This window comes from Dermacentor albipictus, chromosome 8, assembly GCF_038994185.2.
Source record: "Dermacentor albipictus isolate Rhodes 1998 colony chromosome 8, USDA_Dalb.pri_finalv2, whole genome shotgun sequence".
Classification (NCBI taxonomy): Eukaryota; Metazoa; Arthropoda; class Arachnida; order Ixodida; family Ixodidae; genus Dermacentor; species Dermacentor albipictus.
The window spans coordinates 123,117,618-123,144,097 of NC_091828.1; the positions used below are offsets into that span (position 1 = coordinate 123,117,618).

Genomic DNA, 26,480 nt, shown 5'->3' on the forward strand with positions numbered 1-26,480 from the left:
AGAACGACCTTGATTTTGATTGCCATGGTGAGAGTTAAGCATGACACTCCCGCCTTAAGCGCGTTTCTATAAGTGTTCTAATTGCATCTTACTCACAGTTAAAACACACTCACTAACGCGAACTCACAGAGCTCACAAAGTTCTGATTTCACTTACTAAGGAAGAAAGATCAGGTGAGACGAAGGGGCTCAATTTTTAAATTCGGAGACATCGTGAGCACCAAGAACGATCTGCATCACTTTCGCATGTACATTGTCAGCACCACCACCCATCGCCTTCGCTTTGTACATTGTTGAACAGGCATTTTTCGCTTATGTGTTCACTCTACCTTTGTTTGTTGTTGTAAAGAATACGGGAAGTAACGACAGGTAAAGCAGGTAGTGTAAGTTTAGAACCAATAGTGTCTTTATTAGAAATGAACAAATTTATTACGAAGGCCGAATATATTGTGATAGGCTCAACTTCCGTAATACCAAAATAAAATGAAAACGGTATTAAAAAAAAAGCTATATATCTCGCATTCCAGAATGATAACGCAGTCGAAAAGACTGCTTTCCTCGATGTTTCTGCCGCGAGAGCAGTAGCATACGCTGCATAGGCAGATGAACAAAAAATATCAACAATGTGAAGTTCAACAAAGCCTCAGTATGTGCGCTGCTAGTTATGAATACAACAGAGACCTGATTGCTTGGCTGCGAGAAGCACACGTCTGCATATTTATGCGAATAAGTCTAACTGGCACGACCAATCCTACCAAAAAAAAAAGTCAAAAAGAGCCTCCTTTGATACACGTTCCCCAGATCCATTATTCTCGCATGACGATACGCGAACACTTAACATTACCACACCATAGGATATGTCACGCATGGGATGCGTGAGAGTATTTATACAGTACAGTTATTAAACGTGCTGCATTTCGAACGCCATCGAGACTTGAGTGCACAAGGGACACCATGCAGCAAACACCTTGATGCAATGCAGGCGCATTGTATAGCTTGTCAATACAGTTGGATAATGCCGGGCTACCGGAGAGGTGTACTGTAGCAGCAACGCTGGTAGCGGCATCTCACGCAGAGTTATACCAGAGAGCACGCTCAGCTACCACTGCGACGAGCTGCGGTATTCTACTTAGCGGCTGGTGCAGAGCGCTAAACTACTACAGCGCTCTCGTGATTTTCCTTGGATGAAAGGTTTCGCGCAATACGAAAATGTTTGAAAGGCATAGAAGTTGGACACATCGTCTCGAAATGTGGCTACCAGCTTTGCTCACGCCATTCGTGGCTTCAGTGACCCAGTAATCTCTGAACTTGACGAAGTTTGCGGATCAGATAAAACACTCTCATAACGCTGCGTCATCGAACTCACACTGGGGAGAAGGAGGCGCCGATGCTAGTCTGATGCATGGTGCGTCCTAGCTTCAAGAAGTGGTCCAGACCCGAGTCCTGCCAATCGGATGGTCTGTTCTTCACGTAGAACGATTCGTAGAATATGATGTTGCACTCTCCATCCTCCGGCAACAAACTCGTCTCCGTGAAGTGCACGCTCACGGTGCAGAGAAGCGGGCCTCGGACAATTTTCGGCTTCTCTGCGTGAACACGAGCGTTTCTCACGGCGTTGGAGCTGATCTGTAAACACCTTGCAGCTTTCGGATTATCGAGTTTGTGAAGACGTGGATGGCCGGAGATGATCGTGACGATTTATTGGCATCCACGTTGAAACGAGGCGGTGAAAAAACAGTCACCCTGTCTGCTTGAGTTAACAGGTACGCAGGTCAGGCTTTTCCTGCTAGCATTTTCGTTTGCACCTCGTTAATGTCTTTATATTCTCCGCAAAGCTTCGCTTGCCTTGTAATGCTAAGTCTGCCTCGGATGTGTTCGTATCAATCTGTTCGCTGCTTTTCCCCCCCGCCAATGCTCTAAATCTGTGTTGCTTAACTCAACTGCTGAGTGGTTGATGATTCCGTCCACGTTAAATCCAATTACTTTTGGAAAGTGTACGTTATTTGCAGGCCTCACTGTGTGAATCCCTTCACATTCCATTCAGATGTGCAGAGTTGTCTCCGTATTTTTGCTGCAGTATGCGAATGCCTAATCTAGTTGTGAATACTTGTTCCGGTATGTTCTTGTCTTTAGGCAACCGGCTGGAGCCTCAAATATCAAGGTGCTGCCCTTTGTGCTCACACCCAAATTAAGCATTATAATTTGTTTCTTCCCATTCTTGTAAATCTCCGTGGTCTTTTTTTATATCCACCGTTTGCATCTAAATCGCTGTCTCTGCATCGCTCACATTCCTTTTGATCACTCCTGGCTGTCTGTTTACACTTTCAATCACACTGTGCTTGGTTGCCAAAATTCTTCACTTCCACCCCTATTGCCTGTCCACGCTTTTCCGGTACAGATACTTGTGCATTTTAGCCGCCTATTTATTTTCATCCATGTTCTTCAGTCTTCAAAACTACTTTTGCTTTGCACTCTTCCAAGCTTATTTTGCTGTGCACTTCTCTGACTTCAGTAGAGGCTCAAGCCACGTGAACCCGCACTGCCTCACTTGGGGCTTTATCATGGCCATCCAAAGCCAACCGGCCTACTGATTATTGGTTGACTTTAAAACCCGGTACGATATCCCTTGTTAAGCGCAGAACGACATTCCTGAGCGTTAGAGCTTGCACCATTACTCCCTTCCAGATTCCACAGACCACCTAATACTTAACGTAGCCCCAGACTGCTCTATGCTACATTATTGCTGCATTGCACTTGCCCAATATTTTCAATATATTTTGGCGGGAGCTTGGCCTAATCATTTCCTGCTTTATGTGTATACCGATGTATTTAGATTGCTCCAATATGGAGATGACTTGCTGCTGAATTGACACGACGTAGTTACTTTTGTCTGCATTAAAGAACAGATTTCTCAATATCTCTGTGCTCAACTTTAAGCCTATTATTGTCACTGCGTTGCAACACATATTTGCCAGTCTCTGTAAATTTCTTGGATGCGCAAATAGAACCACGTCGTCCGCATACATAAGTCCTGGGAACTCCTGCTGCGCTATATGCCCAGCACGGACGTAGGATAAATAAAATCCTAATTAACTGTTTTTAATGCTGTTGCCAACGCTGACAGCGACATCTAGTGACGTTTTCCAACTACAGCATGCACTTAACTCCAGCAGTTTCGTAATATATACTTGGTTACTGCAATTATAGTTATGTGTCTTCTCTCGTTAAATTCTGCGCACATGAGTGTCGCAAGCGACTTCTAGGGTTGACGTCTAGGGTAACCGGTATTTCGTAGAGGTCAATGCGATTACGTGTCACTTAGTTGGGCCGAGTTCGACAAGAAAAGACGTCGAACGTTGTCCGCAAAATGATGCCCGATTTGGCGGCTCGGGCACTGATACACCGCACCGGTCGTTGGTGCTTAGTGGGTTTGGCGTTGCGCTGCTAAGCAGGAGCTAGCGGGATCAAGTAAACGCCACGGCGGCCGCATTTCGATGGCGGCGAAACACCAAATATATCAGTGTAAGAAGATTTAGGCGCACGTTAAAGAACCCCAGGTGGTCAAAACTAGTCCGTAGTCCTCTACTTGGCGTGCCACGCAATCAGCTAGTGGTGTCGGCATTCAAAAGCCCATAATTTATCCTTTCATCCAATATGCGGGGTTGGCGATGGGAGGGGATTGAAGTTAACATTTAAATTTCCACCCGTCTCCTCCTTTGTTTCCCTGCCAACTATACCTCGCCATGAAATGTCAACTAATGTATCTCCCTGCACCCCAGGTGAAAATCGAGACTCCTTTACTTACACTACCCACTTCTTCTCTCAAATTAAAATTGTGATGCCACCCTTGGTACCTGTATACGTCAACATGAGTGGCCACGTTCCTGGCGCCACCTGTGTCCGGCAGAGTTCACGAGGAGCGAAGACTGAGATTCATTCTCGTAACCAACCATATTTTTTGAGCATTTATTGTAAAGCCTTGGTAGCGAAGGAATAATTAACATAGAACATCTTTGTTCCCAGTTTTGTTGGGCAAGAACTACCATGCAGGACGAAAACGTTGTCGTCGGACAAATCGTCACAAGCTGCCAATATCAGGTGCGTTGTTTGTGTTTCGGCCTCGGTAATCTGGTATTCCATGAAGATGATACGTTTATGGACACGATAAAGATATGATATTTTATGCTGGTGTTACCGCGCCTCTGATAATGGGTATCGTATTCAGCGCGTTTGTTGGTAAAGGCCGCATATAGCAAGAATCAGTTATCATTCTTTTTCAATGGTCAGATGAACATTGTGCTCATTTTCTTGGTTAGCGTGTACCGCAAAAGCAAGCTGCGACTAGAAACGGTTCACTATTTTAATACTTCGCTTTGAAACAGCGAAGGGAAAACGCTGGTACTGCTTCGGCCTATCGCCGTACCATATAGATACAACTTTTTCGCTCCCCAAAATATATTCATTTCCTACGCAGGCGGTCAATGAATTGTGCTGTCTCCCAAGCTTTTGACTACCTTTCGCTTACGCATCAGGTACGAGCACTCTGTTGATAGCAACAGTGCGAATGTCGAACGCCTTAAATGGACAATAAGAACAAAAAAAATGATTTGACGTGTTAGTCAATCATCATCATCATGATCATCATCATCATCAGCAGCAGCAGCAGCAGCAGCAGCCTGGTTAAGCCCACTGCAGGGGAAAGGCCTCTCCCATACTTCTCCAACTACCCCGGTCATGTACAAATTGTGGCCGGGTCGTCCCTGCAAATTTCTTAATGTCATCCGCCCACCTAATTTTCTGCCGCACCCTGCTACGCTTCCTTTCCCTTGGAATCCAGTCCGTAACCCTTAATGACCATCGGTTATCTTCCGTCCTCATTACATGTCCTGCCCATGCCCATTTCTTTTTCTTGATTTCGACTAAAATGTCATTAACTCGCGTTTGTTCCCTCACCCAATCTGCTCTTTTCTTATCCCTTAACGTTACACCCATCATTCTTTCCATCGCTCGTCGCGTCATCCTCAATTTAAGTAGAACCATTTTCGTAATCCTCCATGTTTCTGCCCTACGTCTCCTACAATAATAACGCAGGTTCTTATCCAGAGAAGATGTACGCTACGCCAGAAAATACACTCCAAAGGCGAATTGCAACCACACTGCTACACTGATCCTTGAATCCTTGACGTTTGGGTTGCGGCGTTAAGTGCAAAAACGAAACTTTGATCGCCATTTTTTTTGTATGGGTCGACTTATAACCGCAAGGTTAGCGTCACTAGAGTTCTTCAAGGATTCTTTATCAGCCTAAACTGATTTAGGCTTTCACTTGAGACATTGTTTAAACTAACAAAACATTAATTGGAGCTGGCACGCTTACAGTCAGCCAAATTTGGTTCACAAGAAACGAGATTGATAACTTACAAGATTTATGTCGGTAAGTGTCAAGACTGAATATTCTCAGAAACATTTCAAGACACGTTAAAAACCAGCATGCCGAGAAGTGTTGGTAACATCAAAAACGTCGCATTTAATAAGTCTGGAAAGAAAGCTTACAAAGCGAAGAGCTCCTCAGTTGTAGGACAAAATGTAAAAACAGAAAATTTCTGAGCATTGGTGGAAGCTCACCTTTATATCCGTACGTTTCTGTCGTTTCCGTCGCGTCCAATTCTGTTGTCTCCGTTGTCTCTGTTGTCTCTGTTGTCTCTGTGTGCTCAGTCTCTGGCGTCGTCGTTGAACTTATCTCTATGTCCTCAGTGTCTGGCACAACAGTGGAACTCACAGTTGAACTGCCTGGTCGGACACTTTTAACGGGTGGAATAACAATGGTCGTCGTATCTGCGCCTGATCCGCCTGTGCCATGTTCAGGTTCCGCAACCGTTGTTCGCTCCACGGTTTCTGAAGTGAGCAGAAAATGGCGCACTAGTTTTATCAAAAACAGGTCTAACTGATGGCTTCAGATCCCCCAATTGAAACGTTATAATGTTTCTGAAATTTCTTAAAAGCGCAGTGAGGAGGAAAGAAGGTAAAGCTTTGTGCAGCGGGCTGGTCACCAATGGGGGGGCGCTCGATTTGCAAATTCATCCGTTCACACTGTAAATATTGTCAAGAGGCACCAAGATCACACGAGGACAAGTGAGGAGCACGAAAAGCAGATTTCTCACCTCGAGATAGAAGGATAAAAGCGCCTACCAGGCACGCCAGGAAGACGATAGTTCCCAAGATGCATCCGATGATACAAACGAACTCATCCTGTTGGTTTTGCCTGCGCATAGAAAATTACGCTACCTAAGCCAGTCGGTTCCACCGGCAGTTTGTGGCCTTTTTTTTTTCTTGCTAATAATTGCACGCGGAATGTGTTCATCGCCACGTGGCATACGTAGGTTCAGATCGGGTGAACTAGGCAGAAGAGAAGAAAAGCGCAATGTATTGATGATTATTGTTCAAAGCAGCACAAACTGACCTCCCCCTTTATCATCCCCCATTACCCAATTACCCGTGTGCGTACGTTAATTGCACAATGCATCTGTAAGGTAATGCCATGATTGGCTGTTGAAAAGCACATCCGTTCGTTTCTGTAATCATACTAATACTGACACAAAGGCACTGGTATCGCGGCAAATATTACTGCGTTCCGGGAACACATGGAGCTCGAAAATCGACAACTACGCGGTTTACCATCGCGCCCACGCCACGCATGTACTCACAATTTGGTCGTCTCCACTGTAAAGAACGAGAAAGAAAGTGAGTTAAGACGCGTTAGTCGCAGCGATAAAAGCAAGAAGTGACCACGTGATCTTACGCTCGTCAATTGTCATCGAACGCCGTCCTGTGAGGAAAAAACAACGATACTTTCGTCCGTACTTGTGTACCTGATGTATGAGTGGGTAGAGTGCCACACTTAGTAAGTCGCCCACCATGTATGTTCCGGTGGGTACACTACAATAAAGCATCTGTGAGCACATGCCAAATTCCTTTCTTACGCCGTCCACTGAAGCAAGCGCCTGCTATCGAGAGATGACTTTGGGCATGCCCGTCGCTTTATGCTCTTGCGCCTTCCACTACACCCGCTCATTGGGTGCCTGCTGTCGGTATCGTGATGGTTGTAGAAAATTTCGCTAGGAGAGTGGTGACGGTTTCATTGGGGAAGTGCAGTGCATAGCCACTATGCCGCCATGTTCCGGAATATTGTGCGACAAGTTGGGGGTAAATTGCTTTTGGAACATCATAAAACTCTCTGCAAACGTCACAATTTAAATTATATTATTGGGGTTTACCATGCCAGAAACACAATCAAATTATGAAGCACCGCGTAGAGGGCAAGTGCGGAAATTTGGACCAGCTGTGGTTATTTAACGTGTACCTAAATCTAAGCACGCCGCTGTTTTCGCATTTCGCCCTGATCCAAATGCGGCCGCCGTGGCCGCGTTTCGATCCCACGACCTTATCTGCAAACGTATTGTTTCTTTACTCATATTGCATCATTGATACAAGTGATACAGGAAGGTTATTCGTTAAATATGCGGTAGGAGTAAACATTAACCCGCAAAATATAACGATACCACATTGGTTACATTTACACTTCCTGGTAACTGTTCCACGGGAAATTATTTCCCTGTCTAAGATAACTCGTTTATTTTTTGTGAGAATTGCGGATCTCTCGTAAGAACTATAATATGCGAATAAAAAAAAGCCTGATTGTACTTACTGCTATATATGGACTCGGACGCCACCGAATCCTCGAGAAACCTTCTACCTAAAGATGAAATGAATACGCGCTGTTAAAGCGTGTATGCCTCAACACAGCATCGTCAAAGGCATTCAAAAAGTGCGCTAGTGACGAGGATCCATAGCAACTTCACGTCGACACATCCTGGTTATCGCGAGTACGTACGGCCATCTTTTATTTAAGTCACTTTTATCATTCGTCAACATATTTCACTCGTTTTTGGAACTACCATAAAAAAATGCGGTGGAAGAGCGTGTTGGATTCAAGTATCCATGGCCATGGTGTCACATTTGCACGGCCTACGCAAATGCATTTATATTAAAAAGCGTAGCGCTTTTACTCAAACTTGAAGCTATTTCCAAAAGCAGCCATTATTGTAGGTTAGCGGTAAGTTGTTAAGTCAGTTATGACAATAATCGCCGTTTACTTTTAGTAGTTTGAAAAATCCAATCCACTGAAGTAGACCAGTGGCTATGGCATCGCTCAGCTGAATTCGAGGCTTCCAGGGCAGTGGCAGCAGCGTCCGGTGAATTTCGACGACGTCAAATCCAGAAAAAAAATATTAGCATTGTTTATTTACAGCACATTTAGAGGACGTTTCACAGGATGAGGCCTACATGCAATAATTCCAAGAAGGGAACAAGAACTTTGCTTTGGAGGGAAGATCAGTAAAAACGCAAGACGAACTAGAGAGAAAATACGAGAGGCCAACGCCATTCCTATGATTAACCAGAATGTATGTGGTTTCACGCGGCTTGCAATGAGTTCAAAACGGTATTCCTTTTCTATTGTAGTCCAATTACAGGTGCAACGGAAGGGAGAGTCGTTGGTTGCGGATGTTTATGTGATGCGAATTGATTAGAAAACTAGCAATCTAAAGGGAAGCAGTATATCGCTTTAGGCTAATAAAGTAATTTTTTGTACACCCTTGTAGGTAATTTTCAAGTCACGTATTACCTGAAAAATATGAAGGTAAAGATTTCGTTCCTTAGATTTCGCGCCAACATGCCATCGCCGGCGCGGTAGCTTGAAGTGATCGATTTCGAACTAGTACTTTGTGTACACCACGCCGTGCCTCAGTAGAACTTGTTGGTACTAGCTAAGCTCACTCTCTGACCATTTTAGAAAACAATGTTGTCCACCTTTGCCGATAGAAACTTCACTATCGGCCCGAGTAGACAACGCCGAAATCTGTGACGTCCCGGGGGTTGTTGTGAGAACTTCCAAGGTGGCGACACCACGAGTCTTCTTTGAGCCTTTTCTAGTTTACAAAAGCTCTTCTCAAGGTAATGAGGTATTTTCGGTACTCTATAAGGGTAACTTGGTAAAGAAATCAAGATTTCTTTTTCGTAATTGTCCCTTAACACGACACACAGCCGTAATCTGATAGCCATACACCTATTAGGCCTACGATCATAGTGCAGAACATGTCAACGGCACCGCGAGTGGTAGACAAGGTAATTCTTATCTTCGCTTCGCAATAATTGTGCCCGTGGTTTCCTCATGTGCGTAGTTGGGGCCGCGCAATGTTTAGCATTACTAAATTTTACCGCTGTTGCAGCTCAATTCATAAAAAGATCCCCCGAACAGGGAGCACCGGAAGACATTTCGTTGTCGCTTCGAAATCGAAACGAGCTTGCTTTCAAGCAACCCTTGTGCCTGCTGGTGCTAGTACCACCGACCGTTCCAAGTGACTTACGCGCTTGCTGGGCTTCGAGGGGAGAAGGCATGTTTGGAGAGATCACCGAGGCGGTTGTCATTCTTCTTCCTTTGCTGCTGCACTTAATTATGGCACGAACTCGGCCACGAGACGTACCCGCCTGTGGTGATTACCCACTGCAGGTTGCATTGGCCGCAATGCTGGCAATGTCATGCAGTTTTTTAGTGTTTTATGCAACATTATCCAACCAAATTTAATGTTAGAATAATAAAGTATATGTGTGCAAACCTATTGGGTACGCGGTCAAAAATACTGCAGACTGTATACGGATATCAAACGGGCAAATCAACTGAAACAGCCATATTACATATTACGGATAACTTACTTTTAACCTTTGAAAAGAAGCTGTATATCATTGGTATTTTTATTGATTTCCGCAAAGCTTTCGATGCCATTAAACATGACATACATTCGTGGACTGTCTGGCCAACTTATACAAAATACTTGAGTGGCAGAAAGAAAACGGTACACACAACTTCACGAAACTCGGTCTTAGACCGGCAATATAAAATATGGTGCTCCTCAGGGATCAATTTCTGGTAATTTGCTCTTTATTATCTACGTAAATGATATTGTAAATATACCTTTAACCCCAGATATCGTTATTTGTGCAGACGATACAAATGTTTCGTTTTCCGGAACTGACGTTGACTTGCTGGAATCGCAAGCTAATGCCTGGCTTAGCAAGTTACGCGTTTGGCTGATTAATAATGAAGTAGCATGTAATGTAAACAAAACAAAAGATATGATTTTATCTCGGAAAAATAAACCCATACTCTATAATGTCAAATTACACATCAACAATTCTAAAATCATGTTAACAAATGGCTGTCCATTGATTGGGGATTGCTTGAAATCGGATTTAAGCTAGCCGATCATGTAAACCATGTACATACGTTTGAAAGTATCTTGGTCCATAGGCTTGATGTACCGGCCGAAAGAGTTTACACCGATGCGTTTTAAGAAACAATTATATTTTTCACTAATTCACTAACATCGGGGGTACTATCATTTAGTTTGAGGTTTACGCAACAAGACTGATTCGGACCAGCTCTTAACACTCCAGAAAAGAGCTTTACGTATTGTATGTTTTTCATTGTCTGTACCAGACCACTGTACATTCCAGATTCTAAACATATTGCCTTACGCCGACTTGTACAGTTTCTGCCTAGGAATTTTCGCTTATTGTCAAATGAAGAATAACTAGAGAGTTTTCATTCAAAAATATTTAAAGCGTGGTGTAGAATATAATTTACGTACGAGTACTCTGGTTAGACATAGACCCCGGACCAACTATGGCACCCAAATCATACATAATCAAATAATATCTCTTTGTAACAGACATACTTCTGTAATTGATCACGCTTTCAACAGCAAAACTGTTTGGCAAGACAAAAGGAAACTAAAGCTACTATTTTCAAAAATACCCGATCCTAACTGATTTTATTTCATGCTTTAACCTGCTGTGTCATCAAATTCATTGCTGTATGTTGTGCATAGCTTAACTTGTGATTATTTCATCCCATATATTCATATATGTATATTGACACAACGTATCGCACTAAATTGTATGACTTGTTACTCTATATGTATTATTCAGTTCATTACAATCTTTGTCAAGTGTGCATTTGCTTGTGTTCCCTATGTAGGATACGACCTATATTTTGTTCTACTCATTTGGTATATCATTGCACACTGCACTTGATTTGGTGAAAATGCTGTCGAATGTGTACTCCCAAGGCGAAGGCCTTGTCAGGAAACCTACATGTTTCCGTTTGCCACGCCTCGTGGACGTTCCTACAACATTGTATTTAAGTGCGTAAGAAAGGTTGACTAATGAAAACGCCAAGCGGTGAGACAGAATGAAAAAAAACAAATTCAGGGCTATTCCACTCTCTGAAGGCGGATGACCAACGGAGCTGTATGTAAACACAAATAAAATGAAATAACAATACAATGTCGCAAAAATATGCACGGTATTATGTTTATATGTAATTACGTTTATCTCGTGACGACAGCAATAATGGCTTTATCATCTCTAGTATAGACTGCCATGAGCTCTGTGACGACACTCGACATATTATTAGCGCACGTTAGGTCTATGCACGACCGATGGCGCCTGGTTGAGACATTGGTCTTGGTGTAACATTGATGGCGGATCTTTTCCAAGAGAAGCTCCAAGAACCACTTTCCGCCGGGACGAGAGAAATCGACGTTAAAGTCGCCCGCAATGACGATAGGGTTGTTGTCCACCGGGAGGATCCACCCGAATGCGTCGATCCTAAAATCTTCAAGGTCCCTCGCTGACGTTTCGGGATGAACGTACACGGTGGCGACAACGATTCCTGCCCCAGACTGTACGGCGCATGCGTCGGCACATTCCAGGGCTGGGGTCTCGCCCGTCATCGGTAAGGCAGGTGGCCGAACTGCCACGCTGTCGTTGTTTGCGTAGACTGCAACCGATCAAACCGTCATCCATCGTCCGTCTCCGGTTTTGACACATCTGGCCTCAAGCGCAGCTGGGACACATACCCTGACGCGATGTTGCCTTATTCTTAAGCTGTTTTAGCTCTGTAGACGCCGACGCTGGAAATTATAGCTTAAGACAGCTCCGCTGTAAAAATGTATTTATCGGCAATCCGCCAGCTATAAGAAGCACTGCGAAAGAGAACACGCGCCAACAACGCGAAGGCATTACCAAGATGAAATGGCACAGCATGTTCTTCACAAAGAATGTGCTTGTTCTTGACAGCATCCTTAGATTGACGTCCTTGTATATTCAGATGGACGACACCACCGCTGTTTACCTGGGCCTTGGGGCACCCGGCACTATGGAACGCGAATATCCCTAGTAGCTCTATCACTTTTCTCACTGGGAAACGCGTAGCATGTGCACATCAAAGCGTGTACAGGCTAACGGTGACCCGAGGGGAGCAATTGACATTTTAATAGTGCGGGTGGCACCAGATCGCCAAGACATCCAAGGGCTCGAAACTGGATCCAGATTTGTTGTCCTCGTTGTCCCTGTGGTATCCTGGATCCACGGCCAAAGTTTGCCAGACGACACGTTGTTTGTACTTAGCATTGGCTCAAATGCAAATGGGTGCGCAACATCGAGCACTCCTCCAGACAAAGCCCGATCCCCAATGCCCAGATACGCACTGGCGGTGAGAAGCTTCCCTTCTCTTCCCTGCGGCGAAGCAACGGTAGCCGCTGTACTGGGAGCATCACAGCAGCCTAATGCTCTACCCATTCCGCCATGGACGACTCAGTGACCAAAATAGACGGGAAATCGGGTTGAGACCCGGCTTCACAGATAGGCAGGCAGAAGGACGTGAGCAAAAATTGGAGGACGCTTAAGCTTCGCCTTCAAGAGTGGAACGCGACAGCGTTCCCGTCGACCCGCCAAGGGGTGTAAGACAGTGGGCTACGGCGCAGCGACTACGCGCGCCGCATCGGACGCGGTGAGCGTCGAGCAACGCAGCGTTCGGCGCGGCAACGAAATGTGCGCCTGAGCAAGCGACGCACGCCTGAGCCTTAGAAACAGCTCGTGGCTAAGGCAACACCGCATTCACTAGAGGTGCTTTTGTACCGCTTTAAGCATCGAACTCGTGGCTGAGTGGTAGCGCCTCCGTCTCACACTCGGGAGACCCTGGTTCGATTCCCACCCAGACCATCTTGCTAGTTGTTTTTTATTGATAAAGTGCCTGCTGGTATTTATCGCTCACGGCCAACGCCGCTGACGCCGACGCCGACGACACCGGTATTTCTGCGACACGAGCTGTTTAACGCTGTCGCGTTAAAAGAAATATACGGATCCGGCGCACTGTGGAGATCGTTGTAAGCGATGCTTTCTGAGCTGCTTGCTTTGGTTGACGATAATTAGCGGTGATGTTGACGGCGAACGTTTAATTTCTCTCGCGGTTAGTAAAACGCGAGAAGGGTGTGTTGATGGTAAACGTTACCTTGCGCGCACCACTGCTCGTTGTCTTCGTAGTACACTGAAAACACGCGAAGTGTTTGCTTGAGGCGTTAACGCGCGCCATACTTCGTAACCTCTGAGAGGGCTCAGCACGTTCATTGCCTCTCATCCCACATCGCATCGTCGCCGAAGTATTAACCATTATTTGAATTATGGGGCTGTACCCTCCAAAACTACAATCGGATTATGAGGCATGCCGTAGAGGCGAATTCCGGATTAATTTTGACACTGTGGTGTTCTTAAACCGGTTTCTAAATCTAAGTGCATGAGCGGTATTTATTTTGCCCCCGTCCAAATGCAGCTGCCGCGGTCAGGATCGAACCGGCGACCTCGACCAATCGCATAGCCGCAACTAACCCTTGCTCTAAAGCGGAATGCGTCAACGACAGAAATTACTCCAATCGCTCAAGATTACACTATCCGAACGCGCATTACAATCGAAACGAGCGAGAGGAATTTGTGCTGCCAACGAACTTGATCTTTTTTCTGCCAAGCAAATGCAGCCCATAGGCAATGGAGCTTGTTGTCTTTTTTTGGCATTTAATGTCTATCAAATGCATTTGGCTAACAAAGATGACACGCGATTGAGCGCTCGTATAAATTGAAGCGATAATTTCTTCATCTTGTTATCCTCAGCGTAAAATTGGACGCTGGCCGTTCGTCTATCAATGCGTTCCGCTTCGTGTAAATTAAAAACGGTGCATGCTCACATTACACGAAGGCGGTTTCTGTAACGAGCACAGACGCGCTTTACGTAAAATAAACTGCTAATCTCAATTTAGGCTCGGATCCCGCCTTACAAGGTGAATACGACCCACCCACGTCTTCGGTTTTTGCGGAACACTGCAATGCTTCTACCTTCCAAACTGAAGCCTCCTTACTATTCGTCATGGAATCGCAGTGGAAAAAGAAAACATTAGGTTGGCATAGGTGGGCGCGGATTTGGCTCGTTATTTAAGGAAGTGTTGTGTATCGAAAGAGAAACAACCGTCCCCAAGCCCAACCATCTGGTTTGGGCTTGTTTCCTTCCGTCTATAAATATTTCAGTTTATTTATGCATACTGCGATCTTTCTCAAATGATCACGACAGGGTGTGCAGAGAAGTATACAAAAGCTAAAGGCAAGAACCAACCAACAAGGTAGAATTTCCCGGCAGGCATTGCCGAGAAACACGCTGCCCTGAAACTGATATCGAAGTGAGGGTAATAAGTAGACTTAGACACTCTCATCTCGCCGTATTGGACATATTTTATATCCTCCATCTTCAACACCGCAGTCAGCTATGAGACGGGACAACAAGGAGTAGCCAGGGAAGCGTACTGCCGTTTAAGGCATATGTCTGCTCGAAGGATTGGGACGTACGAGTACACGTATGTGCGGCCAGAAATCGCGGAAGAGATTGCCCTCACACGTCTGAAGGAGCCGCGGCCAATGTAGAAACTGAGACATCTCGTGTCTTCCTGGTCGTACTCGATGTCGTAGACGGCTACGCTAAAGTTCAGGTTGCTGTAGATGTCTTTGGCACCGCAGACCTACGAGAGCGCAAAGATAAATATGAATGAAATGAAGGCGGATGCCAAACATAGTCAAGGTGACTTGATAAACAAGCCATATGGCGCTACAAAACACCGCGCCCTAAGACTTTCCAGAGAATACGTAAAAAATATGCATCTCGAACACACACGTTACGATTTATTTCAACCTAATGTTTCCCGGAGCTTTTGTTTAAATATAATAACTAAATGGAATACGTGCAAGTGCTTTTGCGTTTACTCTATGCAGCCTGAAAAGTCATTTAAATAATATGATTATGCAAGGTGGAAGTCACAAAGTCCTTTCATTTCATACAGTTCGTGCATTATTGCGCTACAGCGTTCCCAAGCTGTATGCCTAAATTTCAGCACTGATTCAGGCATATGAACAATGCGAGACGTATCAATGTAGCGATATGACGATCACGAAAGTAGCGTAATAAGAATCGTCAAGGCTAAAATGGTAACTGGAAGTACACCGAAGTACCAGGCATCTGTAAACACGTTTAAGGATTCCCCGAATCTGAGACACAGTGCAACATACCTACTCTGGAGGCCAATACCGAGGCATTTACGCAGCTGTAGTTACCCATCGACTTAAGAGTGAGTCCAAATACGAGGTACTGAGGTATTTCCGGCAGAATTCGTCTAACATGATTGTCCAACACCCCATATTCTCAAGCGATCCGATCAATGCGGGGCACTCCTCCTACTTGACCGAGTTAAGGAGAGCGCTGCCTTGCGACTGACAAAGAAAATACAGTTGTCAAGAACTGTTGCGGACCATCATGAATGGCGGCGACCACTTCAGTCGAGGGGCTGGCCACCTATCTAGTTTCCCGAGTCGAGGCTAAGTGTTGAGTGGTGGAACATTCTAGAACGCCGAGGTAACATGCGTGAAAGCATTCGCACAGCGCGCATACTTCAAAATACTTCGCCGGCGATTGAGCGGAGATTCGCGGTGCATCCTCTCCGCTTCGTCCTTCTTTGAGCCAGATGCACGGCGTGTATAATTTAATCATTCACGCCTGAGCCACGCATGCGCATCGGTATTGCGAAAATCCATGGTGGCGGTGTTCTTTCACTCCACTGTCACGGGTATGAGCCGTTTTTTTTTTCGCCTGTTGGAGTGACCGACATTTTGATGCTCTCATGCTGCTATGCTTGTTAAATCGCATGAAGCATATAGGCGGCGATGTCGACGAGCGATCTACTCAGGTCTGCTTTCCCGCTTTGACAGTGGAGTTTATGGAATCCTAGCACCGGAAGCTATTTTCTTCTGGCTAAGCCCGACCGGACCAGACTGACCACGTCTGCTCAAGAGCGCTAGCTGAAAGTTCAGTCTGGTCGTGAACAGAGTGGTTCGCTTCAAAAAGCTCAATGACCTTCTGCAGTTTTCTAGAGTTTTTACCATCACCGATTTGTGCGGTGCCTTGCCTAGGTTCATTGCATGCATTACCGAATAGAAGTGAATTAAATAAATTGAATTTCGCGTGTTTTACGACCCAAAACCACGACTTGATTATGCGGCACAGCTTAGTGGCGGATCCGGGATGAATTTAGACCACCAGGGGCTACCTAGCGTGGCGCCATTTAATGGGACACGGACGTTCTTGCTTTCTGCCTCTAAAGAAAGGCGGCCGCCGCTGCCGGCATTTGATCCCGTGACCTCGTGCGTGGCAGCGCAACACCATAGCAGCTAACCAAAAAAAAAAAGAATCCAATGTGGCGCATGCATCCATTCCCGCCCGCTTACCACGCTGCAGTCCCGGCTTATAATCTTCGAAGGTGCTTGACTTCCCGACTCCTTTTTGACGTGGTAATCGTATCGAGACTGCAAGGCGCGATCCCTATGGGGTAGCGTAGTGTACCAAAACACTCTCGCGTTTAAACAGCTTCGCTTTAAAAAAAGCAGGCTTTCGTAGCTACTTATGTCCCAAAAGCCTTTTGTACGCTAGCATCAGCTTCTCACAAGTGTCGTCTTCGGTATTCAAGAAGTACACCTTAAAGTGCAAAGCATTCGTGTCCGAGGCATGCAAGCTTTTATTGCGTATTTGACAATCTCTCCATTTTCGTTGGTTTGATCGCTGCTTGCTCTCCCTTGTTCCCACTTTGGCTCGCTCATTCCCCCACTTGTTCGTTCTTTCGTATTTGCCTTCGTTTGTTGATTCAATTGCTCATTTCGTACGTTTGCATGTTCGCTCGTTTGTTTGTTCGTTGGAGGTCTTAAAACAGTAGGCAACAAGAAATAGGCAAAGCGAGCCTCTTGCCGCTGGAGCCCTGCGGGCTGGACTATAGTGAAGGCATCTCGTGCTGCAACGATTCCCGCAAAGCTTTGCATTACGTAGGTGTCGGCCACAGTTGCGTCTGCTAAATTTTGCGGTGAGCGAAATTTAGCAAAATTTAGCGAAATTTGTCTTCCGTCGGAGACCGCAATGAATTCTTTCGGCTCTGAGATACCCGCATCAGTCACCTGAGTGTCAGGTTCTGCATATCACACTAATTGCAAAGGTTTCGAGTGGTGCTACAGCCCATAGTAGGGTTGTGCATCCAAGAATGCTGCAGCGCGATGACGCAAATTATAATATCATCGGCGATGATGATCGGTTCTTTGTTTTGCCTCCCAATATATCCGAGGGTCAAGGTAAGGACAACATGGTGGCCTGACGATGGTACTGATCACACCGCGGCTAAAGAATGGGTGCACAAAGCGTACTGCAGACGCATTTTCGTGCGTGCCTTTGACTGGCTTTGCTATAAAATTGTGGACGATAGATTACCCTGAGTGTTCGCTTCACTGCGCTGCCTCCATTTAAACAATGCTCTCAAGTAGAGAACAAAGGAGAAAAAGCGTCCATTTCCACAGACACTTAGCAGAGTTCTCTGCAACTTTTCTTTCGAGATAACCATGTGAGAAAACAAGGAAAGGCTTCTGATCCCTAAGTGAGAATTATCTGACTTCAACTGACGATGATCTTGTGCCTGTACTGCATGTGAACACAGATCCCAAAAGTTTCAAAACATTAACGTGTTCGCGCAAATACAAGAAGCTTTGACCCTTTTAACATGGGCATCGTGTTACATGTCACACGGATGCGCAAATGTTTTTGTTTTTAGTTTATTTTGCCTGCTCTCCATGCTCTCGAAACCCGCTGCCACTTGGACTCGCGCAACGATTTGTGAGCACCGCATTCCTTCTCGTGATTTTTGAACGAGGTTTGTTGCAGCATCAACGTGGTTTCTGTGTCCTAATCGCATGCTTGGTGCATGACGCCGGGTGCTGTTGTGCAGCCACGTCAAGCAAGCACTCTTTGAAGTCGCGCGACGATCGGTGAAACGTTTTGCTGCCTTCGATTGCATGGCGGGCCTTTCTGAAGTGCTCGTTGTTAAACGAGCTTGATCAGTGTCAAGGAAGGTGACGCAGTTCTCGATGAGAGTGACAAAGGTGTCAGCACTCGTACTATCGCGGTATTCTGCGATGGCATTTCGCGGTAACGATATAAATCCCCGCGGGCTGCCGATTTTACCTGTCGGTTTCTCTTTGCTTGCGGCATCAGGTCCCGGTATAGTGGTATTGATTTTCATTTCATTCTCTGAGAAATCCAAACCCCTCTTTAGTAATATGTTCGAGGTCACGTTACTTACGTACAAATCTGGTACCTGCGAATGGTTGCTCTTGCTTTCTATTAGTTGACCAAAGCGGCGTATCAATAACCGCAATCTTGTCTGCATGTTACCATTTCAAGATAAAGACCTCGCCACAGTGCATTTGGGATGTCATGTTGCTTGGAACGAAGGTGATTTCCATGGAGGACACGATTTCCATGGGCGCAGGTATGGATGGAGAGTAAACATTTCACTAAAATTTAAAACGCATGTAACTAACTGCGTATGAATTGAAATTTATGAAACTACAAAACTTGGGGTTGAGCAAGCCAAATAAAGCAATCATCATGAGAAAAAGGAAAACACATCATTAGCTTATGTGACACCAAAGCTTTCTGTTAAACGATTCTATATTGAAATTGGGCGCAGAATAAAGGAGTTTATGGGCACATCTTTTCTACACCTGGTAGAAAGTTTAACCGCATTTCTGTGGTCTTCTGGTAAGAAAACAATGGGCAGGCTCTACGAGTATATAGATTAACTGTTGACTACAATTTCTTGTACAAACTAGCATGAACTAATTTCGACAATATTTTCCGCTTCTCAAGTATGTCCCAGTGAAGACGGTAGACACTAGGTTATGTTGAATATTTACTGAAAACAAGCCGCACCGCTAGATTTTGTAAAACTCTTAAGAGGAAGTTTTAGCTCGGGTGCTCATATATAAATACACGTAAAAAGAAAATTCCCTTTTCTTGGCAACCACTACACCAAATTTGGCTATGATTATTACATTTAAAAGAAAAACTTAAAATCTTGTAACTGATGCTTTCGAATTTATTATTTGGGCTTTTAATTCTTTATGAAAAATGAAAAATATCAAAGATTTCCTGAAAACGAAACTATCAAGTTTACAACTCTGTAACTCGGCAACACAAAATGATACCACAATTCTGTTAATTGCTTCTAATGGTACATCTAAAGTGGGCGAAATTCACATGTTAAACACCAATCTAAAAAAGTTCACTAATATGGAAATACAACTTTCGCAGAACCCTTATACACATTGTAACAAATTCACGTAAGATATCAATTGACATATTGAATTTGTCCGCTTTTTATAATCTAATGGATGCCATCTACAGAGCTACGTTATGGGTTCTTGATGCAGAGCTAATAATTTGTAGACTTCGTGCTTCTATTTTCTTTTTTTCCATTGTTCGATTTTTTTGAAAATATGGTTAACAAAATACAAGCCTTAAATCGAAGTTCCGCTTCCAGCAGTTACTAGAATTGAACTTTCTCTCTCAAATGCAACAAATTTTGTTAAACTTGGCTCAATGGTTATCTCAGAAAAACGATTTTGAGTTTTGCATACATTGGTATTGGCCGCGTCGTAGTTCGGCCCTAGCGAAAGCTTCCTCTCAAGTTACTCACGTTTTTTCGTTCTCCACGATGAATTCCACTCTGTAACGAGCTTCCTGCGGACTAGCATTGCAACATCTACAAAATTAGATTCTAATTTAGTCATCTAGCGAAACATTTTTGATCTTGATGGAAGGTTAACGACATGCGGTCACGTCTCTCATGCCCTCCCCCCCCCCCCCCTAAAAAAAATGACAGTCACTTTAGCACAAGCAAATCAGGATGAAGGCGAACGCCTGCCCGGTCACGAGACATTCCTTACACGACCTGATATTTTCATTAGAATTTGCTGTTACTTTCAATTAATTGCTCTCTCCGGCCAAAGATTATGAGGTCGCATACATTAAAATATTGTGCCTTAATTACCTGCGTATTAATTAACATCGCCCTAGTTGACACAAAAGATCGCAGGTTCAATTCCAACGAGAGGTCGAAGGTTCAACTCGCACCAAAGGTGTAGAGTTCGTCTCCCCATGAATTTTACCGCCATAACGCCGGAAGGCGGTACGCCGGACATGGGATTTTTCGTCCTGTGAGCCATCTAAGACTTTCTCCTTAATAATGGGAAAGGCTACATGCGTAAGGCGCAATGAAATAGAAATTAACCATTCTACCATATATGCTCGCGCGTTAACAGTTAATGGCGCAGCTTTGTTAACGTCGGCTCTGATTACCTTCTCCTTGAGTCCCTTTTCCGAGTCAAACGTCAAAGTGCGATTGTCAATGGGGTCAAACGCGTAATCTGCATCCACTTCGGAATCATGGCGGTAGTATTTTCCGTAGTCCTCCGAGCAAACCTGGCGAAAAAGAATGTTATGCATTATTACCTTCACAATAACAAATGATGATGTTTTATCAGTGCATTGTTGTTACGGACATTTCACTGCCAAGTCATTAACTTGCAAAAATTAGGAAAAATAGACATCACCTGAAATAAACGAAGCACCACGTACAGACTAACAAATGCTCTTTGATTCGTGCAGAGGTATGTAAACGTTTTTAACAATCGTCTATACATGAAACGCCGAAAAGTGTCAAAAATAAAAGTAGAAAATTTGCATACATGGCGCAGATGTCGCATAACGACGTCACAGAAATTAAAAAAAAAAGGCTTTGACTATGCGAAATGGGATGGTTTTACAATCATGAGCGTAGCCTAAGTGCATAATGCATTCATTGGTTGAAACTACCTGCGCTTGGAAGATGAAGCTGTAGGCGGCAGATGCAATACAACTGCTCTTAGTTGAAACGACGAACCTGAATCGACATGCTCAGACTCTTATCCTGCTAAGTGATTAATCGAGGGTTGGAATGTTCCTCTGAGAGAGACAGCTGTGTTAATGGCAGCCATAGATGCAGCCGCTGGAGAGCAACGTTCAGCAGAAGGCATTACGTTGTACCTCAACCAATCACTAGCCAGCTCACTAACAAAGCATCGTGTGCTACCTCATAGAGTCAGCGCTGCGACAACGTAACAAAATTTCGAGCTCAAGTTCTTGCGTGACCTTCGCAGCTGCGTGGAGGTTCGTTGCACGAAACGCCACCATCGCAGTGAAGCATAAGTGAAACTGTCGAAAAAACAGCTACTTTTAGTTAATGGCGGTGATTCGAAGCAGCTAAGAGGTTTTTATCATTTAGAACACTACATTTTTCGAAGACTACTTCCAACTGCTATCTCGATCAGCTGTGTGTTCATCGGGTATGTGCAAAAAAAAAAAAATATTCTGCTTGCTCCGAACGGTGAAGCATAGAGAGTGACTGCAAGGCCTAGCACTGTGCTTGGACTTCTCGGACGTTGGTCAAACCGTGCTACATGCGGCTGCGGCACGCTGACGCCACGAACCCCGCAAGGCAACTGCTGCTGTGTTGAAGGAACAGCACCCTGGCGGCTGCCGGGCATCCCACTATGTCGGCAAGACGAGGCACAAATGCAGTTGCGTTCATGGCATCTCCGGTCGATGGCGCAAGAGGTGAGACCGAGGGGAAACCATCCGCTTTAGTCAGCGCCCAGAAAAATACTAGTTGCCGTTGTCTTGAAGTTTGCTCTCGATTGCACTCGGGTCAGTGCGTACACAGAGCAGCTGAGCAGCAACACTTGTGTGCTCGTAGTGTTAGCACGCACACCCATCAAAGCAGCACTGGAAGGCGGAACGCGTCCCCGAGTTCACCACCGAACCAATATCGAAGCATTCAATATGGGTCCATTTCGCTTCGTCGCTCGTGCAGCCAAACGCATTCCGCGTTTTTGGAAGCTCCCCTAAAACCCGGGCGCCGGCCTGGCATGCACCGTTTATCGTGGGACGATGGGCGGCCCTCACGGCGGTTGCGCTGACGCTGCGAACCTAAGTCGATCGTCAGCAGCTGCTATCGTAACTAGACTTACTTGTTTTGGATGGACGTCTCCGTGATTCTGATCGCCAGGCGAGTCAGTGCATGGATTAAATAGGCTGAAGGATGCTTCTACGTCATTGTCTAAAATATGTTCCCGTTTGTACTGCTGCGCCCGCATCGAGAAAGATATATATAATAACATATTTCCTTGATTCCGCCGCTTCAGCCATCTCAGGTTGTCGAGAGCTTCCACCTGAGGAAATCAGAGCAAAGAAACCAAACGCAGTTGAGTCCATGGGTGGAGGGGAAAAAAATGGTGCACGTATGGTGTAATCCTCAAAACAAGCCACTCCGCAGTACTTGCAGGCAATGTGTCATAAGTTTTCACTAGGAAATCGTCTAGTAGTGGGACGCGACAAACTGAAGCAGGAAAAAGCAACATTGCCGTGTATTAATGAGTTGATGGGACTAGGTCCGCAATCTTAAGCTGTCAAAATACCCCAAAATGATAGATACTCGCTGATTTCACCCTTTATATTCAGCCCCTTTCAAAGGCACCCTGAGCAAGCGTTCGCGCAGAGAGAGTGCATCAGAATAAAAGCACTCATAAACATCCTGAAAACACACAGGCCGCCTATAGAAACTGACCCTGTCAACCTTTAACAGCCAAACTTTGTCGTATGAGGCTAGATTAGCAGGACTCTTAGAGGAACTATCAGACGCTGTTGGGGATATTATCGGCCTTCGTGGCATTAGAAGAACTGGTGAGGCTTACACATTGCTGAATAACAGCTATGTCCTCTATTACTGAGGTCTCCCTGATAAGGAGCAATACGGGGTAGGATTCCTAATCCATAAGGACATAGGGGGCAACATTGACGAATTCTAAAGCATTAACTAGAGGTTAGCAGTAGTCGTAATCAAACATAACAAGAGGTATAGAATAAAGCTAGTACAAGCCTTGGCAACTACGGCAGTTGTTACGGCAATTGTTAGTACCATCAATGGGCAACTACAGCGTCGTTTCTAGAGACGCTTGAGAAAAGATGCTGGTAGAATTCGCAGAAAGGAATGAGTTGAGAATGAGGAACACCTTTTTCAGAAAACATAGCAACAGAAAGTGCACCTGGAATAGCCCTAATGGTGAAACAAGAAATGAAATTGATTTCTTACTTTCTGCCAATCACAGCCTAGGGCAGGATGTAGAAGTTATAGGCAGGGTAAAGTGCATTGATGATAGGTTAGTGAGGGCTAATATTCACCTCAGTTTGAACAGAGGAAGAGGAAAATTGGTGAAGAAAAAGCAGGTCAACTTAGAGGCAGTAAGGGTAAAAGCAGACAAATTAAGGCTCGTACTTGCAAACAAATATGCAGCCTTAGAACAAAGAAATGACGTTGATAACATAGAGGGAATTAATGAAACCATAAAGAGGCTGGCTTCAGAGGCAGCAGTTGAAGTGGGAAGCAAGGTACTAAAGCAACGAGTAGGCATGCTCTCTCAAGTAAGAAAGCACCTAATAAAGAAAAGACAATGAATGAAAGCGTACAACTCAAGAGATAAAATGGAATTCGCGGAACTGTCAAAACTGGTCATCAAAGCGAAAACAAGAGATATTCGAAATTATAACGTGAGAAAGGTTGAAGAAGCCGTAAAAAATGTACGCAGCCTGAAATCAGTGAGAAGGACACTTAGCATTGGACAAGGAAAGATGTATGCACGGAAATATGAGCAGAGTAATATCATCAGCAATCTCAATGGCATAATAAATGCAGCGTAAGGTTTTTATACTTACCCGTACAATACCCAGAGGACTTAGGAGAACTCTATTCGGAACGATAATGAACAGGATACAGAAACTGTTCCCATAACTAAAGATGAGGTCAGAAAGGCCTTGCAGAGCATGAAACGCGTAAAAGCGGCAGAAGAAGATTGAATAGGAGTGGATGTAATCAAAGATGCAGGAGAGAAAATGCTTGCAAAACTGGCAGCTCTTTATACGAAGTGTATATCGACTGCATCCCTGAAAACTGGAGGAATGAAAACATTATACTAATCCACCAAAAAAAAGGGGATGTTAAAGAATTGAAAAATTGTAGGCCCATCAGCTTACTCCAATAATTTTAAATTATTCATCAATTATATCCAATAGAATAAGGCCAACAGTGGACTTTAATCAACCAAGGAAACAGGCTGGCTTTGGAAGGGATACTCTACAATGGATCACATCCATGTAATTTATCACGTTAATGAGAAATCCGCAGAGTACAATGATCCTTTCTATATGGTTTTCTAAGATTACGAAAAAAGCATTTGATTCAGTAGAGATACCAGCAGTCATAGAGGCATTGCGTAATGAGGGAGTACAGACCGCTTTCGTAAATACCCTGGTATGTATCTACAGAGATTCAACAGCGACCTTAATTCTGCAGAAGAAAAGTAGGAAGATACCTATAAAGAAATCGGTCAGACAAGGAGACAGTCTCTCCAGTGCTATTCACTGCGTGCTTGGAAGAAGTATAAAAATTATACAACTGGGAAGGTTTAGTACTAAGGATCGACGGCGAATACCTCAGCAACCTTCGCTTCGCAGATGACATTGTTCTATTCAGCAACACTGCGGACGAGTTAGAACAAATGATTGAGGACCTTAACAGGGAGAGTGTGAGAGTGGGGCTGAAGGTTAATATGCAGAAGACAAAGATAATGTTAAGTAATAACAGTAATAACCGGTCCAAAGAACAAGAGATCAGTATCGCAAGTGAGCCTCTAGAGTCTGTGAAAGAGTACGTTTACCTAGGTCAACTAGCCACAGGGAACCCTGACCATGCGAAGGAAAGTCACAGAAGAATAAGAATGCGTTGATTCGCATACAGCAAACATCGTGAACTCCTGACTGGGAGGATACCGTTTTCATTGATAAGGAAAGCATACATTCAATGCATTTTACTGGTGCTGACATATGGGGCAGAGACTTGGAGACTGTTGAAGACGCTTGAGAACAAGTTAAGGATCGCGCAAAATGCGATGGAGCGGAGAATGTTGGGTATAACTTTAGGAGCCATAAAGACAGTGGTTTGGATCGGACAGCGCGCGGGCATAAACGATATTCTAATAGTAAGAAAAGAAATGGCGTTGGGCAGGTCACGTACTGCGAAGATTAGATAACCATTGGACCATTAGGGTGACAGAATATGTACCAAGAGAAGGGAAGCGCAGTAGAGGACTGCTGAATACTTGGTGGTGCGACGAAATTAGGAAGTGTGTTCAATCGAGCTGGTTGGCTCATCTCGAGAATAAAATCAGGACTGGCACAACACTGGACAAGCAAGTAAAGAACTCTTTACTCGCTCGTCCTGTGTTGCGCTATTCCTGTTTTTATTTGAAATAAATGAGCAAATTTGCGGGTGCAAGTTGGAATCCGTTCGCGCAGGACAGGGGTGATTGTAAATCGTACGGAGAGGTCCTCGTCCTGCAGTTGACATAAAATAGGCTGGTGATATTTATTTATTTATTTATATATACACATGCCTCAAAGGCTCAAACTGAAGTATTCCGTGAGGGGTGTAAGAAAAACAACATGTAGCGAAAACAGGAGAACACAGCCAACAACAATTAAACAATTGAAACAAAGACGTCGTTTAACATCAAGAAAATCAAGAACAACAACACTCTAGACGATCAGAAGCGCGCATAGCTCATCAAACTCCTGGCAAAGAACTGCAAACGCATATATACCTATAATTAGCTTGCAAGAAGTGAGAGGAGAGGTGATACTATTAAACATCCTGGCGTTCAAAACACCAGGCAACGAGAACGAGACGCTAGACCGAGACATCCAGACGTGGGAGTCAGAGTTGCCCTGCAGGATCTCAATGGCAGGTCCGCCGCGGGTCCCGATCGAGTGACCAAAAGAGCACTCAAGAACCTCAACGAAGCGGCCATCAAAACGCTCACGAAATTCTACTTCTTGCACTTCTACTTGCCAGCACTTCATGCCAGCACAAGAAGTGCTGGCAAGAAGGAAGACTGCCTAAGCAATGGAAAGCAGATAAGACGATCCTCATCCCCAAGCCTGGCAGGCCGCCCAACTCAGAGAACCTCAGGCCAATCTCGCTCACTCCGTGCGTGGGAAAGGTCCTCGAGCACATTCTCATGAACAGG

At 44.7% G+C, this 26,480-nt stretch overlaps 3 protein-coding genes across 8 annotated transcripts in view; 1 reads left to right on the forward strand and 2 right to left on the reverse strand.

Annotated features, from left to right (window-relative positions):
* Positions 1–9,627, reverse strand: part of LOC135913006 (uncharacterized) — a 47,435-nt gene extending 37,808 nt beyond the window's left edge. The window contains exons 1-7 of one of the 2 annotated variants that reach the window (XR_010567871.2): positions 9,422–9,627; positions 7,702–7,749; positions 6,796–6,822; positions 6,701–6,716; positions 6,158–6,258; positions 5,622–5,891; positions 1,366–1,585 (exon numbers count right to left, since the gene is read on the reverse strand). Coding sequence is in view for 1 of the 2 variants with exons in the window: in XM_065445634.2 (XP_065301706.1) it covers positions 1,366–1,585; positions 5,622–5,891; positions 6,158–6,258; positions 6,701–6,716; positions 6,796–6,822; positions 7,702–7,749; positions 9,422–9,482 (743 nt within the window). In the remaining variant the exon portion in view is untranslated. The remainder of the gene's footprint in view (positions 1–1,365; positions 1,586–5,621; positions 5,892–6,157; positions 6,259–6,700; positions 6,717–6,795; positions 6,823–7,701; positions 7,750–9,421) is intronic. The other variant, XM_065445634.2, reaches the window with a different exon arrangement.
* The window catches only part of LOC135913004 (uncharacterized), a 156,088-nt gene that overhangs the window by 42,616 nt on the left and 86,992 nt on the right, over positions 1–26,480 (forward strand). The window lies entirely within an intron of this gene.
* LOC135913005 (uncharacterized) overlaps positions 14,655–26,480 on the reverse strand; it is a 32,774-nt gene continuing 20,948 nt past the window's right edge. Inside the window, exons 11-13 of the mRNA XM_065445633.2 lie at positions 22,371–22,571; positions 20,662–20,784; positions 14,655–14,956 (exon numbers count right to left, since the gene is read on the reverse strand). Coding sequence (XP_065301705.1) covers positions 14,705–14,956; positions 20,662–20,784; positions 22,371–22,571 — 576 coding nt within the window. The 3' untranslated portion in view covers positions 14,655–14,704. The remainder of the gene's footprint in view (positions 14,957–20,661; positions 20,785–22,370; positions 22,572–26,480) is intronic.